Consider the following 18882-nt stretch of genomic DNA (forward strand, 5'->3'; position numbering starts at 1 on the left):
AGGCTCCAGCCCCCTTCTCTTTACCATGGACATGCAATCCCTTTACACATTCATCCCCCACCGGGATGGCCTCAGAGCTCTCCACTTCTTCCTAGAGCAAAAGCCTGAACTATCCCCACTCACCACCGCCTTCCTCGCTTGGCCAAGCTCATCCTCACCTTCAGTAACTTCTCTTTTAACTCTTCTCATTTTATTCAGGTCAGAGGGGTGGCTATGGGCAGCCACATGGGCCCTAGTTATGCCTGTCTCTGCGTGGGGTATTGTTCCTTGTTCCAGTCCTATTCTTGTCCCCACTGACAACTCTTTCTTCAAAATTTTGATGATATTATCTATGCTGCTTCCCTCTCTCATCTGGAATTGGAAATGTTTATCAATTTTGCTTCCAATTTCCACTCAGCCTTCACTTTCACCTGGTCTTTCTCTCACTCCTCCCTTTCCTTCCTCGGCATCCCTGTTTCCATTTCTGAGGATAGACTGGCCACTAACATCCACAATAAATCCACTGACTCCCACAGCGACCTGGACGAGACATCCTCACCTGCTTCTTGTAAAGGCTCCACCCATTCTCTCAGTTCCTCATATATATTATGATGAGGCCAACTTTGTCAAGCGAGCCTCTGAAGTGTCCACCTTCATTCACAACTGAGATTTCCCCAGTATTGCTGTTGACAGGGCCCTCAACCAGGTCCGAACCATCCCATGCACTTCTGCCCTCACCCCTTCCCTTCCCTCCTGCAACAGTGATAGGGTTCCCCTTGTCCTTACCTACTATCCTACCAGCATCCACATCCAGAAGATCATCAGATGCCATTTCTGCCACCTCCAGCAAGATGTCACCACCAAACACATACTCCCCTCCCCTCCATTGTCGTTCCCTCCGGAACACCCTGGTCCACTCTTCCTTCACTCCTAACAATCCCCCTCCAATCACAGCACCTTCCCTGCAACTGTTAAAGGTGTACCACCTGCCCATTCACCTCATCCCTCCTCAGTATCCAAGGGCCCAAACGTACCTTCCAGCTGAAGCAACGCTTCACCTGCACTTCACACAATCTAGTCTCCTGCATTCACTGCTCACAATGTGCTCTCCTCTACATTGAGGAAATGAAACGTAGACTGGGTGACCACTTTGCAGAACGTCTACATTCTGCTCGCAAAAAAGACTGAGCTACCTGTTGCCTGCCACCTTAACACACCACCCTGTTCCCTGGTCAACATCTCTGTCTCTCTGGCTTGCCCCAGTGTTCCAGCGAAGCTGAACACAAGCTGAAAGAACAACACCTCATTTTCTGCTTAGGGACCCTGCAGCATTATTGTAATCAATATCGAATTCAATAATTTTAGGGCCTAAACTCACCCATGTCCTAGCCCCCTACCTCTCAGACCTGACCTTGTTCACACATTGTTAAGCGACTAACAGTCCACATTCACAGCTTTTCACCCTCCCATCCAGATCACTATCCACTCCTTTGTCTAACTGTTCTTCTCTCTCTTTGGACTCTATTCCCACCTCTGTTTTAGTCCTTACTCCTTTCCCCACACCCATCCACCTGCGTGTAAACTGACCTTTTTCTTATTACCATCAGTTGTGAGGAAGGGCCAATTGACCTGAAAAGTTAGCTCTGATTCTCTCCATAGATGCTGCCAGACTTGCTGAGCTTTTTCTAGCTATTGTTTCAGAGATAGTAGGAGCTGCAAATGCTGGAGAGGTCCAGGAAGGAGAGAGAGAGAGTTATTAGAGACGGTCCAGGTGAACTTAAAGTTGGGTGGAAGGTGTTGGTGAGATGGATGAACTGTTCGAGCTCAGAACAGCAACTCATATTCCGCTTGGGAACCCTGCAGCCCAACTGTATCAATGCGGACTTCACAAGCTTCAAAATCTCCCCTTCCCCCTACCACATCCAAAACCAGCCCTGCTCGTCCCTGCCTCCCTAACCTGTCCTTCCTCTCACCCATCCCCTCCTCTCACCTCAAGCCCCACCCCCATCTCCTGCCTACTAACCTCATCCTGTCCCCCTTGACCTGTCCATCCTCGCTGGACTGACCTATCCCCTCCCTATCTCCCCACCTACACACCTTTACTGGCTTTATCCCTGCCTTTTTGACCGGTCCGTCTCCTCTCCACCTATCTTCTCCTCTATTCATCTTCTATCCGCCTCCTCTCTCTTCCTATTTATTTCAGAATCCCCTTCCCCTCTCCTGAAGAAGGGTCTGGGTCTGAAATGTCAGCTTTCCTGCTGCTCTGATGCTGCTCGGCCTGCTGTGTTCATCCAGCTCCACACCTTGTTATCTTACGATGTGAAAGACTAACTACTTCAGGTCTATGCACTAGGGGGCAGCAGGGATCGTTCCCCACACAAAGATGGCGTCCCACAGTTTACCCACGCTACCACGGTAAGATGGCGGCACCGAATCGTCATTCCCCTGCGCCACGGGCTTAAAGGAGGACCCGGGTCGCTCGCCTTGTTGGGCTTTTTGGGGGTCATTAGTGGTTTGGTTGTGTCCGGTGGTTCTACAATGATGGGCTCGGCCCGAGGCGGGGTCCGCGGTGGACAAGATCAGTTCACCTGGGAGGAGGTGAAGGCAGATAAACACCGAGAGAATTACCTGGGTAAGGATAGGCCTTCGTAAAATCGCCGAGCCTCGGGGCTGAGTGAGGGGGGCGGAGGAGAGGAGAGAGAAGTCGGGGGGGAGTGGGGAGTGGGGAGTGGGGAGTGGGGAGGGGGATGGAGACAGTAATCCTGGAAGGTGGAGAGAAAGTGGGGAATGATCCCTGAGGATGAGTGTGAGATACTGCTTGATTGAGAGGGTCGGGGGTGGGGTCAATCCCTAATGGTAAAGGGGTGGGTGAGGGGAAGGTCATACGTCCAGCCCAAGGCGGGATCTTGCACAAAGGGTTCTGAAATGCTAGAATCCTTACAGTGTGGAAACAGGCCCTTTGGCCCAACAAGTTCCACCGACCCTTGGAGCAATTCCCCTCCTCCTATAACCCACCTAACTGACACATCGCTGGACTTTGTTGGCAATTTAGCATGGCCAATTCACCTAGCTTGCACATCTTTGGGCTGTGGAAGCACCCAGAGAAAACCCATACAGACATGGAGAGAATGTGCAAACTCCACACAGACAGGCTTGGGGATTGCTTTGCGGAACACCTACTCTCAGTTCACAACAAACAACTGCACTGCCCAGTTGCAAACCATTTCAACTCGCTCCTCCCACTCCTCAGACGACATGTCCATCCTGGGCCTCCTGCAGTGCGACAATGATGCTACTCGAAGGTGGCAGGACCATCATCTCGTATTCCACTTGGGAACCCTACAGCCTGATGGTATCAATGTGGACTTCACAAGCTTCAAAATCACCCCTTCCCTGACTGCATCCCAAAACCAGCCCAGCTTGTCCCTGCCTCCCTAACCTGTCCTTCCTCTCACCTATCTCCTTCTCCCACCTCAAGCCCAACCCCATCTCATACCTACCAGCCTCGTCCTGGCCTCTGAACCTGTTTGTCCTCCCTGACCTACCCACCGACACTCACCTTTACTGGCTCCACTCCTGCCTCTTTGACCTGTCTGTCTCCTCTCCACCTGAATCCATCTTCTATCCACCTCCCCCTCTGTCCCTATTTATTTCAGAATCCCCTTCCCCTCCCCCCATTTCTGAAGAAGGGTCTAGACCCGAAATGTTAGCTTTCCTGCTCTTCTGATTCTGCTTGGCCTGCTGTGTTCATTCAGCTCTACATCTTGATATCTCTGTACAGACAGTCGTCTGAGGGTGGAGTCAAACCTGGGTCTCTGGTCCTGTGAGGCAGCAGTGTTAACCGCTGAGCCACCAAAACGATTTCATCCTCGGGGTTGTATTTTAATGTATACACACCTTTATTTTTGTCTTGCTCATAATCGTGTGCAGGAAATTCGTTGATGGCTCCAGTTGGACGATGGCAGAAAGGAAAGGACCTCACCTGGTATACGAAGGAAAAGAAAACAGAGGGGACACAGTCTCGTAGTGAGGAGTTGATGGCTGTACGGAGAGCTGAGCACGAAGCCCTAATGGCAGCACTGTGAGTGGTGAGGATAGCCTGCATCAGCCCCTTCTCCTGTGAAGCCTTGTGGTTCCGTGGATTGTGGCATTCCTGCAGAACCTCTTCTGAGCTTCTATATTGATTGGGGGCTACTGTCTGTGTTAAACATATGTACAGACTAAAAACCTCATTAGAATGAGTGCACTATGTTCCTGGTCTTTATTAATTATGCCATTCTGCATAAATGCCTATTAAGCCATTGGTGGAGGGGAAAAAGTGGTGAGAGCCCTATAATAGCACAACTTGTGTTTATGTAGTACTCCCTGCGTAATTGGAATATTCCAAGTATTTCACAGGATTATACTTGGATCTCAGTTGATGCTGTCAAAGTTGAGACAGATCCAAAAAAGCATGTTTTTTTAAAAGAAAAGTAGGTTTTAAGCAGCTTTTTGAAGAGAGAGCTGGTGAGCTAAAGAGACTTTGAGAGGGAAATCCAGTGCTTGGGTTCTACGTTCTCAAAGTACAACTGTTTACGTTGGAGCAAAAGAAGTATGATGTGCACAAGAGGAGAAATCCAGAAGTAGAGAAGGGAGGAGGAGTTGAAAATGAGGATAGGAGTTGTAAAATGAAAATTTAAAGAAATGTTTTGTTTAATTAGTATGGCATACTGCATTTTTCTGTAGCTGTCATTGATTTTCTGCCTGTCTTACTAAACTGGTTTTGAGCCCAGACTTTTTGGCATCATTACTAACTCTTCCATCCAAAACTTTCTTAATGTGCAAATGAATCTGTGTACATGGTCTGATTCTACATATGTCTCCCACCAACTTGTTAACTGCATCTTCACAAACATAAGACTCAATAGAGAGGAAGAAAACAACGAACAGCCTCCATTCTCAGACACTAACTAACGGTGAATTCCAAGCCTGAGGGTACAGAAAGGCCGTGCACAAGGACCAAATACTGAACTTCAATAGCAATCACCCCTCCATTCACAAATGGAGCTGCATTAAGGCACTGTTTAAATGAGTCGTATCACACTGCGACACCCCAGAACTCCAAAAGAATGGAAGAGGAACACCTGCACAAAGAATTTGCCGACAACGAATACCCAAGAAGTTTTGTCTGCCAGTGCGTACAAAACAAATGGCAGTCAGAGGACGTGATACGATAGAAGATACTAGTAACTCTATTCAGCATCAAAAATATTTCTGAAATGACGACCGGACTCCTTATCATGCATTTTTTATTAAGATTCCCAACAGTGTGGAAACAGGCCCCTCGGCTCAACAAGTTCACACTGCCCCTTGAAGCATCCTACCCAGACCCGTCCCCCATAACCCCCACACCCCTGAACACTACGGGCAACTTAGCATGGCCGATCCACCTAGCCTGCACGTCTTTGGACTGTGGGAGGAAACCAGAGCACCCGGAGGAAACCCACGCAGACACGGGGAGAATGTGCAAACTCCACACAGACAGTCACCCGAGGCTGGAATTGAACCTGGTTCCCTGGCGCTGTGAGGCTGCAGTGCTAACCACTGAGCCACCGGGCTGCCGGTGTGGTCATGTTTGCTCACAAACCTACATCAATGCTGCATCAAATTCTGTCAAAGACTGAAAACCCCATACGGACAGTAAACAGGACTAATGTGATAAACAGAATCCCATGCAGCTACTGCAATAAACTATATTGGACAAGCAAGGAGGAAGCTGATGACCAGGATACATGAATGCCAGCTGGCAGTAAAGACACAACTAATATTCACTTGTCTCGATACACACAGATAAAGAAGGCCTAAGTTTGAATGGGACAAGTGAACAACAGACATGCAAGGAAATTTCTGGAGGTCTGGTTCTCAGCACGGAACTCCATTAACGAACATAGAAATACACCCTGTCTACAGACTGCTACTGAAAATGGAATCAGAAATGACAAGACCCACCACTCCAGAGGATCTCTCTGATTTGAACGGAGCAGTGCGCCAATGCTTCGATTTCTGGTCATACTGATGATGTTGCCTAGAATGGTAATGAAACGTTTGCACGCCACAGAACTGGCTCAGCAAACTAACAAACAACAGCGTGTCTCCCATCTTGTAAGATTCATCATAATGTACAAACCTTGATGTGTTGTTCTGTGGGCCTGTTTATCAGTGGTTTTCCTGCATGTCAGGACCAAGCCAATCCATCCTGTAAAACCAATAGAAATAGGAACAACAGTTGGCCTCGTGGCTCCACCATCATTCTACAGGGTCATGCTGATCTGACACTTGGCATGTCCACTTTCCTGTCCTTTCCCCAAACTATTGATTCCTTTACAAAGCAAGAACCTATCTATGGCAGCCTTAAATTTACACAAGAACTCTGCCCCTGCAGCTCTCAGCAGACTCTTAACCTTCTGAGAAGAAATTCCTCCTCACTTCGGTCTTAAATTGGCATGCTTTTATTCTGAGGCTATGCCCTCTGATCTTAGCCTCTGCCTTGAGGGGAGCCATCCTCTCATATTTACCTTGTCAAACCTCAAGAATCCCATGTGTTTCAATGAGGTAATCCCTCAGTCTTCTAAATTCTCACGAATAGAATCCCAACCTGTTTAGTCTTTACTCATAAGACAATTCCTCCTTACTGGGGATCGTCCTAGTAAACCTTCTGAATTACGTCCAACAAAATATTTTTCCTTAAGTTATGGGACCAAACTGCTCTCAGTACTCCAGGGGTGGCCTCACCAGCACACTTGTTGTATGACCTCCCTACTTCGATATTCCAACTTTTGAAATAAGGGCCAACGTTCCATTTGCCTTCTTGATTACCTGCTGAACCTGTGTGCTAGTTTTGTGTTTCATGCACAAGTTTACCCAAGTCCCTTCATGTTGCAGACTTTTTCCATTGAAATAATATTCTATTCTTTTGTTCTCCCCTCAACTGAACAACTTCACATTTTCCCATACTATACTCCATTTGCTAACTTTTTTGCTCACTTACTTAACCTGTTGATTATCTCTCTGTAAAGCGCTTGTATCTCTCTTGCAACCTGCCCTTCGATCTAGTTTAGTACGTTCTGAATGTTTGGCTACAGCATATTCACTTCCTTTCTATGAGTCATCAATGCATACTGTAAACAATTGTGGCCCCTTTATTGATCCCTGTGGAACCCCACTGGTCACAGGTCGGCAACCTGAAGAAGGTTGCTGTTTCCTGCCCATTAATCAAATCTCTGTCCATGCTAATATACTACCTCCTACTCCACTGTAGGCTCTTAATGAGTTAATTTTTTTGTTAGATACTTTGTCGCACACTTTTGGAAGTCCAAATTCAACGCATCTATTAATTTCCCCTCCATCGACTCATAGAAACGTAGAAGGTAGCTGGAGGAGGCCATTCGGCCCTTTGAGCCTGTTCAGCCATTCTTCATGCATACAACTCATTAGCCTAATTGCGCTTTCTCCCCATGACCTTTGATCCCATTTGCCCCAAGTGCTATATCTAGCCGCCTGTTGAACACATTCAGTGCTTTAGTATCAACTACTTCCTATGGTAATGAATTCCAGAGGCTCACCACTCTTTGGGTGAAGAAATGTCTCCTCCTCTCCATCCTAAATCATCTACCCCAAATCGTCATATGTGACCTCCTTGTTTCGGACACGCCCACCATCAGGGATTTCCTCCCAGCGTCGACCCTATCCTGTCCTGTTAGAATTTTACAAGTTTCTGTGAGATCCCCCTCATTTGTCTGAAGTCCAGTGAAAATAATCCCAATCTAGTCAATCTGGCCTCATACATTGGACCCGCCATCCCGGGAATCAGTGGGGTAAACCATCGCTGCATTCCCTCGAGAGCAAAAGCATCCTGCCTGAGAAAAGGCGGCAAAAACTGCATACAATATTCTAGGTGTGGCCTCACCAAGGCCCTGTATAACTGCAACAACACATCCCTGCTTCTGTACTCAACTTCTCACAGTGAGGGCCAACATACCATTCGCCTTCTTTACTGCCCCCGAAAAACTCTCATAAATTAGTCAGACAAAATTTTCCTTTCAAGAAGTCATACTGACTCTGTTGGAATAGATTGATTTCCCAAGTGTTCTGCTATTTCTTCCTTAATAATTAATTCCAAAACTTTTCCAACTGTAAATGTTAGGCTAACATGCCTATTGTTGCCCAATTTTTTTGCCTCCCTTTTTGAGTGGGGGTGTCAAATTAACAGTTTTCCAGTCCTCTCCAGAATTCAAGGGTTTAAAAAAATTACACCCAAAGCATTTGTTATCTTTTCAGCTGTTTTTATATTCCTTGCTAGTTTGCCCTCGTAGTTTATTTCCTCTCTCCTTTTATCATCTTTTTAGTCCACCTTTGGATTCTGAATTTATCAGAGTCTTTGGGGCTTTCACTGACTTTGCCTCCATATATGCATTTTCTTTCAACTTAATACTCTCTTTATCTTCCTTGGTTGGCATGGTAGTTTATTCCTGTCTTGGAGTCTTACCTTGTTACTGGGATATATTTTTGCTGAGAGTCATGAATTACCTCAAATCCCTCTTACTGCTTGCTTACTGTCACTTATACTAATCTATCTGCCCAGTTCGCTTTAGCTAACTGTATCCTTATTTCATTCTAATTCCGTTTATTTAGGTTAAAAACTGCTGTTTCTGATCAAAGCTTCTCCTTTTTGAATTGAATATTAAAATTTTATCATGCTATGATCAGTATTTTCTCCGGAGGTCTTTTATAATCAACCCCTTTATTAAACCTACCTCATTACCCATTACCAGATCCAGATTTTAACCTTGTGACAATGAAGGAACAACAACATATTTTCAAGTCAGTTTGGTGAGGAGAACTTGTAGATATTGGCGTTCCTGTGTATCAGCTACTATTGTCCTTTTTAGATAGTGGAAGTCATTGGCTTGGAAGGTGCTGTTAAAGGAGCCTTGATGGGTTGCTACAGTGCATCGTGTAGATGGTATATACTGTTATCGCTGTGCTGGTGGATTGACTGAGGTGTTAGTGCTATGTTTACAATGTAAAGTTATAGAACATGATGGCATAAATTTATTTGTTGGCTTTGGTCTCCAGAATGTCAGATCTGTGTTGGTCATGAACTAAAATGAGGTTAAAGTTGAAAGAAATTTACTGTTGGAACATCCCATTTTGCAGTCCCTGTGTAGGACTCCCAACTTGAAGAGAAAGCCCCCAAGCTGGGTGGCAGTCTGTTCAAAAAGCTTTTTATTAAACTATTGCTTTAGCTGATTGGTTAATTAAATGTTCTAGCAGCCAAGTAGGTATCTAGAAATGACAACATCCTTTTCTGTTCAACAAAAATAAAACAGTAGTAGACAGCATCATTGGAACGTGGCCTTTTACTAGTCATAAACTTGACATATGCATTGTTAACTTGAAATTTCGTGTAGATTGGTAGGATGAAAATCCATATTCTCCTTTCTTTAGTCATCAAATAGTGATAAATGTTCATGCAAATATCAATTTATTGTAATATTACTCTACTTGTTGCGCATAAAACATTTTCTACTTATGAATGCATCTGCCCAAAACAACAACAACACAAATCATATCTGTGTCCAGCCAGTTAGTCGTACTGGCGTCACTGGCCTAAACATTCCACAGTTCTGTGAAGTCTCATTAGAGTAATTGTGGAAGTGTTTTCAGTGAAGCAAGAGTATTTATCAAAATACAAAGTTAGAAGTTCAACTCCAGTTCAGTGAAGAGTACAGGAGGGCATGTCACAAGCAACATCGGGCATATCTAAAAATGGGTTGTCAATGTTCTGAAGCTACAAGCCAAGATTGCTTACATGTCATTACAGTGGAAGCAGCATGTGATAGATAAGGTGACTTCATTTCACAACCCATAGATCAGATCGTAATTCTGTAGCCTTGTCACTTTCTGTTGTGCATGATGGTTGACAGTTAAACAATGAACCATGGCAGGAAGTTCCTCAAATATTCCTGTCCTTGATTATCACCCTATTGGTTTACACTTGATCATGAATAACACAATGGGAATATAATCAACAGTGCTTACTCAGCAATAACCTGCCTAGTGATATTACTTTTGTGTTTTACCATGACCACTTAGATCCTGCCATCTCTATAGCCTTTGTTGAAACATAGTTGAAAGAAATGAACTGAGAGCCAAGGTGAGAGTTATGGCACTAGGTGTTATTATCACAAGACTATTAGTCCAGAGACTCATGTTTTGGGGACCCAGGTTCAAATCCTGCCATGGCAGATAGTGGAACTCAAATTCAATCTTGGTGTGGTGGGCGGGGGGGGAAGAAACTGTGATTAAGAGCAGTGAGGGAGGGAATGTTTGTGGTGCCTATCAAGCAGCTGCTTTGACATAGTGCCAATTTTCTTCAGTGTTGAAGTTGAACTCATTTGGCAAGTGGAGATCATTATATAATGCTCCTAACTTCCCGATGCCGAACAGGCTTTGGGGAGTTAGGACATGAGATACACACTGCAGGAGCCCAAGCCTCAGACCTGCTATTGTAGCTACAGTACTTATACGGCTAGTCCAGTTCAGATTGTCATGGCCACAGAATGTTGACAGCGAGGAATTCATTGATGGTAAGACCACTGAATGTCAAGGGGCAACGTTTAGATTCTCTTCTGTTACAGACAGCCGCTAAAAGGCACTTGGGTGGTGTCAATATTACTTATCAGCCCAAACTTAGCCACTGCCCAGATCTTGTGACATTTGGCCATGGACTAAATAAAGATCTGAGGAGTACAACTGGTGCTGAAACTGTGCAATCAGTGAACATTTACATTTCTGAACCTATGATAGAGGGAATGTCAACAATAAAGTATCTAAGTGTTTGGGCCCAAGACACATCATGAGGAACTCTTACAGAGAGGTCCTGGAACTGAAATGACCGGCCGATAACCATTTCTATCTTCCCTTGTGATGGGTATGTTAGGTTTCCCCCAGGTTTCCAACAATTGTAGTTTTGCTAGGGCTTCCATTGGCATTTATCAATCACCAGGAAAATAATGAAGTACTCCTTTGGATCTTAATATAACATCAGTATTTGTTTCTCTCTCTTGTTAGAGGGCACAAGAATCCTAAAAGGAAACCCACTGGAATAACGAAAGAAGTAAGTAATGTGTGAAGTGCAGTATAATGAATGGAAATTGTACAATAGCAGGTTTGTGATCTGTTTACCCTGTGTGATTCTGTGGTATAATGCATCCTGTACAGGATCCACTGTTGTACGGTGTTCTGCAAGTGATCCACTGTAAAGTGCACTGCATTCTGATATATCACAGAACATCACGTGTGCATTCCGCATGCAGTCTTCTGTGATTCATTTAATGAGGTTGTCCCTCCCTGAAACATAAGCACACACTGCTGCATATTTGGTTTTAACAGCAAAGTAGATGTTCTCTCTCAAATGAAAACTCTGAACGAATATTCGCATATTAAAATTAGACACCCGGAATCTGGATACAATGTTCACTCAGGATCATTTATGCATGTGTACAGAGACCGAATGCTCAACAATCCAGGCATTTCACCGAGGTTCAGATCAGCACACTTTTTTAAATGTTTATTATCATCAGTTACAACTAACAACAGTAAGTAGTCAAAGGCCACAACATAATGGTTTCTAGTGGGCTGATAACTGTGTGCAATACAATCATATTTTGGGAATTACATTAGAGAAACTTGGCATTGTCTTTCCAGAAACAGCAAAGACTGTGTAACAAAAACAGAAATTATTAGCAAGACTCAGCAGGTCTGACAGTATCTGTGGACAGAAAGCAGAGTTAACATATTTTAGGTCCAGTGATCCTCCTTCAAAACTCTTTTAGCCAAGAATGTGTCTGTTTTGCAGAAAAGGTTCACGAAGGTGAATGAATGTTGTTTGGAGCTATCTGGCTGTGTGATAATGGCCTTCTTCATTTCTTAATTGGGCTATCCTGTTATTGCTTATGCTGTTGGCATGCATGTTTAGGATTAACTCTTCCCCTCCCACCCATCCCCGTTCTCTGTGCCCAGAATTTGGAATATGGAACTACTTTGAACAGTGTCAGTTTCATTATTTGCAAATATTTAGCCCATCTTATTGCACAATTTGAGCTGTCTTCTAAGGCTGTGATTTTCTGTGTATGTTTTGGTACCCTAGCTGCTGGTCCTAACTGATCCTCTTAAGCTGAGTTTTGCACCTTTTACAAGAAATGAATATCAAAATAGAATAAGCAAAACTATTTACTAAAATAGACAAATTTAAAGTTTTCAAACACCAGTAAAATACAATCCCATTAGTGCCAATTCAACTCACCGGAAAGAATTCCTGTCTCTATTACATCTGTAGGGCTTAATTTAATTGTGACTTCAATTCCCTGATCTTCAGAATCTGATCTCTCTCTCCTTTCTTGAATCTTCCTATAATTTTAGTTTTTCTTTGCTTCAAATAACCTCCTTAGGGTTTTAACTGAAACACTTCTAGTCTGGAACTTAAACTCCTTGAACTGAGGGCCATATTTCTTCACAGTTCTGAACTATATCTTCCTCTTTTTAGAGCAACTATTTTACGTATTCAGTTTCAGCCAAGACTTTTGCAAATCAGAAAACTGAAACTGAAAGGTTTTCCAAGCTATGGGTGTTACCCAAGCTTTAAAAACACAATTCCAGAATCTGCCACCTGAAGCATAATGCACTGTTTACCCTCTGCTTGTAAAACTCCCCCAAAGTAAACAGCTTCCTATTAGCCTTCAAGAATTATACCTCATACTATTTTTAAAAAGAAATTGCTGTAGCAATATAAATATTTACAAGTTATTCGCTAAATCATTGTTGCTCACAAACACACGCACACACCAATGGTTAAACATCTAAAATGAATTGTTAAAATGTATATAAATCCCTCACCTTGCATCGCAACCTCTCTGAAATACTGTACCATGCGTTAGGTTCAGTGATTAACTATCCCCTGAGTGGTGCCTGTTTGATATGCTGCACATTGATGGGTGAGAAACTGAGGTCCCTTTTCTTGGCAAAAGGTAATGTGAATGTTTATTGGGAAGAGGTTGTCAAAAGCAGGAAGGATCGAAACAGAAGGATTGAAAATCTGACAAAGTTAAGGTAAATGGCAAAGGAATCCATGTCAAATATGAAGAAAATCTTAGGCAGCAAGTGGTGAGAATCTGAACAACGTTGCCTGTGATGGCAATAGATTCAATCAAAGCTTTCAAATGGAGTTAGGTAAAGGGAGGAGAGACTATTTGGTGAATATGGAAGTGTGGCACCAGCTGAGTTGTAAGAAGCAGCATGACAAGCTGAATAGCCTCCTTCTGTGCTATAACTATATTATGATTATGTAATTCTGAGTGCTGCAGTGTATATCTTGAATATTATTGTTCTGAAAATTCATTCTCCATCTTATTTCAGGAACTGTTAGAGGTTTGTAAACGTGATACTGCGGAACCAGACAGCAAGGATGTTGACAGAGTCCTTGGACTTGGCAGTTCCAGGTATGGAAATCCATGCCTTAGCGATTATAGTCCTTCCTTCTATATCTCCTTTTACTGCTGCATAAAGCACTGCCAAAAATTATATTGTAACATCTGACTGTGCATAATATTCCTGAATATATTATCCCAATATGTGATACAGCTGTATGTATTATATATTAGGTTTTCTTTCAAGGTATATTGTACTGAGACAGTTTAAACTTAGTGGAGGTTTGGAGCGCTCGGAGAGGCAATACTTAAGCTTACACAACACAAGGATATTGCAGGGCAGTTATTTAGGCAATAATATCCAGTGTGGGACAAGAAAAGATTATGTATAAACATTTAAGGAAGAATGGTAAGTAAGGTCAAAAAAGCGAAAAAGCAAAGTTAATGGCTCTTTACTTAAAAGCACATCGAATTTAAAATCAAATAAACAATAAGATTAATGATACAAATAAAGGTTAAAGAGTGTGATCTATCCATTGCAGAGACATTGTTACAAGGAATCAAAGCTGGGAACTGTATGCAACTTTTTGGAAGGACAGACTAGAAGGGAAAGGTAGAAAGCAGTGTTGTTGGCATGAAATAGAATAAGTACTGTATAGAATGAGCAGGGAAAGATCATAGATTGGAAGATGTATGTTTTGGAAGCAAGAAATAACAAGGAGTAAAAAAACACTAACTGGAGTAGTCTATTGACCCCCTAATGATAGATGTTCTATAAGGCAGAGAATAAGTCAGATAATGAAGGCATGATCTGAACAGCAACGGCACAAAATTAACCATAAGTGGCTTAATCTTCTTCGTAGATTTGGAAAATCAAATTGGCAAAGGTAGCCATGAGGGAGCACCATTATAGGAGACTGGATCAGTTAAGGCTATGTTCACTCAAGCTTATTACAACGAGAGGAGATTTCCTAGAATCCTGTGAAAGTCTAAAATGACTAGACAGGGTAAATGCAGAACGGATGTTCCCAATGACCGGGGAGTTCAGAATCAAGGACACAGTCCAAGGTTGCAGGATAGGCCTTTGAAAACTGAGATGAGAGAAATTTCTTCACCCATAGAGTGGTCAGTCTGAGGAATTCTCTGCCATAGAAAGCAGTTGAGGCTAAAACTGTAAATGTTTTCAGGAAAGAGTTAGATATAATTCTTGAGGCTAAAGGGGTCAAAGTGTATGGGCAAAAACAGGCATGGGGTACTGAGCAGCGTTATCTCTAATTTTCATACTGGCTGTGTCGACTTCTGAGGCCTTAAAGTGTGGCAGTGACTTCCAGAGCTGAAGTCGGTGCTAATTTCGGTGTGCCATGCAGCTTAGAGGAAGTGTTGGTAATAAGTAGGATGATCATCCGTGATCATGCTGACTGCAGAGCTAGCTCGAAGGGCCCAAACCTGCCCCTATTTTCCAAGTTCCATAGCGTACTCAGCTTCCAAGAAGAAATTTCTTAATGCAGAGACGGATGAGCCTGCAGAATTCTCTGCTACAAAGTGGTTGAGGCTAAAATATTGAATGCTTCCAGTACGGGCTAGATGCAATTCTTTGGCTTGAAGGGATCAAAAGGTGTGGAGAGAAAATGGAACACGTACCGAGTTGAACGATAAGCCATAATCCATACTGAATGGCTGAGTAGTCTTGAAGCACCAAATGGCCACCACCTACATTTTATGTTTCTAATACATTGTGGATCCAACTAGGAATTTGGTTATTTTGAATCTGGTACTCTGTAATAAAGCAGGTTTAATAAATTGCCAGAGTAAAAGATTTCTCCCAAGAAAGCAGTGGCTGTAATATGATTGAATTCAACCTTCGGTTTGAGAGTGAGAAACGTGGATAGAAAACATCTGTGCTAAACTTAATTTCATTGTAACAACTCTTCTCTAACACAGAGTTACCTGGAATGTTTCCAGGGTTGGAGGGTGTGAGCTACAGAGAATAGGCTAGGACTAGATTCTCCGACTTTAAGTACATTTAAGTCGTCATTGGACAAGCATATGGACGTACGTGGAATAGGGTAGGTTAGATGGGCTTCAGATTGGTACGACAGGTCGGGACAACTTTGAGGGCCAAAGGGCCTGTACTGTGCTGTTATGTTCTATGTTCTATGTTCTATGTTTCCCCAAAGTGTTGGAGGCTGAGGGTTGACTTTAGAAGTTTATGAAATAATAATGGGCATGGATAGGGTAAATAGGCAAGGACTTTTCCCTGGGGTATGGGAGTCCAAAACTAGAGTGCATAGGTTCAAGGTGAGAGGGGAAAGATGTAGAAAGGACCTAATGGGCAACTCTTTCATGCAGAGGGTGGTGTGTGTATGGAATGACCTATCAGAGGATATGGTGGAGTCTGGTACAATTACAACATTTAAAAGGTTTTTGAATGGGAAGGGTTTAGAGGGATGAGTCAAATGCTGGCAGATGGGACTCAAGTTATATAGGCTGTTTGGTTGGCATGGATGAGTTGGCCCAAAGGGTTTGTTTCCGTGTTGTATATCTCTAAGACTGTAAGACTCCAAATGAGTTTAACGGTTGATGAATCATGGAGAACACTTCAGATAGTTGATGATTTCTAGCAAAGATGTATCTCAGTGAGAAAAAAGGATTCCAGGAAGGGGATAAAAGCAGCCATGGTTAGCCAAGGAAGTTAAGGATAGTATAAAAGGGTGCCTGTGGTACAGTTGTTAATGTCCCTACTTCTGGACCAGATGATTTACGTTGAAGTTCACCTGCTCCAGGGTTGTGTAATAATATTCTGAACAGGGTTGACTCGAAAATATATAAAATTTAAAAGAGAAAAAACCATACAATGCAAAGTTTGGAAGTAAGCCAGAGAATTGGGAGAGTCTTAAAACCAACATGAATGACTAAAATAATTTGAAGATGGAGAAAATAACCTAGCAAGTATTTATAAAAATGGACACTTTTTAAAAAAAAATGTATAAAAAGGAAATAATGATAATGCGAACCATGAATTAACAGAGGATATGAATAAATACTATGCATTGTAATGATGGTAGAAGACACTAATAGCATTCCAAAATATCGAATAATTAAGGGGCAAAAGATGGGAAGGGGTGAGGAAATAAATAAAAAACTAACTCTAGGGAATAAGTAGTAGGAAAACTACTGGGGCCAAAGAGTAATAAGTTCGCTTTGACTTGCTTGGTTTTATCCTAGGATTTTAAAGGAAGTAGCTGCAGAGATAATGGATATACTAGTCATAACCTTGCAAGAATTCTTAGATTCTGGACAAGGCCCAGTGGATTGGAAAACTGCCAGTCTAACACCTTTATTCAGAAAGGGAGGGAGACAAAAACAAGTAATTATTGGCCAGTTAGCTTAACATCTCTCATGGTGAAAATGTTAGAATCTATTATGAAGTGTGTAATAGCAGAATTTAGAAATATTAAATATAATCAAGCAAAGTCAGCATGCCTACCTGAAGGGGAAATCATATCTGACAAATATTTGAAATTCTTTGAGCTAACAAGCAGGATAGATAAAGGGGATTTGTTGTATTTGTGTTCCCAAAAGATGTTTGAACCGCACATTAGGTTACTTAAGAGCCTAAACATACTAGTATGGATAGAAGAATGACTCATCACTGGGAGACTGATTTGGAATACAGGACGTGTTTTCAGTCGCAACCTGTGGAGTTACTAGAGAGATTGTTGTGTGTACAATTATTTATAATATATATTAGTGACTTGGATGAGTGAAATGAATAAACGGTGGCCAAGTCTGCAGATGACAAATAGGTTGGAGAGCTGGTGACAGTAACAGAGTCTGCAGAGGGATATAGACAAGTTAAACAAGTAGGTTTAACAACTTTGAGGATGAAATATAATGTGGGGAAGTTTGAGGTTGTGTGTTTTGGTGAGAAGATAAGAGGATCTGAATACTATTTAAATGACGACTGCAAAACGTTTCAGCACAGGAATTTGGGAGTCCTTTTGTATAAATCATGAAGTCAGCATTCAGTTTCACTTGGTAATAGGGAAAGCAAATGGACCTTTAGCCTCTATTTTAAAGGAAATGGAGTTTAAATAAAAGGGAAGACTTGCTAAAGTTTTACAAGACAATATTCGGACCACACCTAGAAAACTGAATATTTTTGGTCCTTTTACCTAATGAAAAGTATATTAGTATTGGAGGCAGTGCAGAGAATATTCACTAGGTTGTTTCTTTGGAGGGATTTTCTTGGAGAGGCGTGGGTTAGGCCTGTCCTAATTGGAGTTTAGAATAATGAGGTGATTTTGTTGAAATATATGTAGTTATTAATTAGCTTGACAGTATTGATGTGGAGCGATTAATTGTGGGAGAGTCTAGAACTAGAGGGCCTAATGTCAAAGCAAGTGGTTGCCCATCTAAGACAGAGATGGGGAGGAACTTCTCTGAAGTAGTAAGTCTGTGTATAATTCTTCTCTGCAGAGGGCTGTAGAGGCTGCATTGTAAACAATAGTCAAGGCTGACATCGACAGATTTAATCAGTAAGAGGAAATTTGAGGACAATGGGGGATAAAGGCAAGAAAGTTGAGTTAAAGATTATTCACGATCTCATTGAATGGTAGAGCTAATTTGATGGATACTTTTGCTTCCATCTCTATGATCTTAGGAACTTTGAGCATATCTTTACATCCCTGAAACCTACGTTCTGCTCCATCTAACTTCAGAAAACCTTTCTGAAGAAGGGTCCCGACCCAAAATGTCAAGCTTTCCTGCTCCTCTGATGCTGCTTGGCCTCCTGTGTTCATCCAACTTCACACTGTGTTATCTCAGATTCTTCAGCATCGGCAGTTCCTACTATTTCTGCTCTATCCATCTGACCATACATAATTTCACTTCTGAAATACCTCTTTCTAAGGCTGCAAACTCTCTCTTGTCTAGTTCCGTTTTTTGAGTAACTCGGAGAATCAGCCAAAGAAGTTCATTCCTTTCCTCTGCTGGAAAATCCACTGTGGCAGACTCCAGATTTACATCCAGCTGTGTCCCAATCACAGTCTTTCACAGGTGTGGCATAAAACAGGTTGCAGTATCTTTTTGTATTTCTTATCTGTGGGGTGGGAGTTAAAGCAGATTGTGTGGGCCCTACATTGCTGATTTGCTTTTCTGAAGTAAGCTAATGTAATGTTGATATTCAGTCATTGTTTCTCATACAGCTGATTTATTGAGGGTGAGTAAGATTTGGGATCGTTAAATCTCACTCCCCAACCCTGCTAATTTCAGATGGTGATTTGAAATTCGTTTTCAAACAATTAACCTGAAATCAACAAGCCTGCTATTCAGGGCAATAAAAGCATAGAATAGTTACAGTATAAGAAGGAGGCTATTATGCCCCATCAGGGGCTGTTTAAGATGATTTTGATTGTTCACAGTATAGGTGACCCTT

At 42.5% G+C, this 18882-nt stretch overlaps 1 protein-coding gene across 1 annotated transcript in view; it reads left to right on the plus strand.

Moving 5' to 3' along the window:
- Positions 1-18882, plus strand: part of c5h1orf35 (chromosome 5 C1orf35 homolog) — a 62326-nt gene that overhangs the window by 20940 nt on the left and 22504 nt on the right. Inside the window, exons 3-6 of the mRNA XM_059646353.1 lie at positions 2320-2611; positions 3910-4060; positions 11092-11137; positions 13435-13517. Of these exons, the coding sequence (XP_059502336.1) occupies positions 2320-2611; positions 3910-4060; positions 11092-11137; positions 13435-13517 (572 nt within the window). The remainder of the gene's footprint in view (positions 1-2319; positions 2612-3909; positions 4061-11091; positions 11138-13434; positions 13518-18882) is intronic.

Source organism: Stegostoma tigrinum, chromosome 5, assembly GCF_030684315.1.
Source record: "Stegostoma tigrinum isolate sSteTig4 chromosome 5, sSteTig4.hap1, whole genome shotgun sequence".
Lineage (NCBI taxonomy): Eukaryota > Metazoa > Chordata > Chondrichthyes > Orectolobiformes > Stegostomatidae > Stegostoma > Stegostoma tigrinum.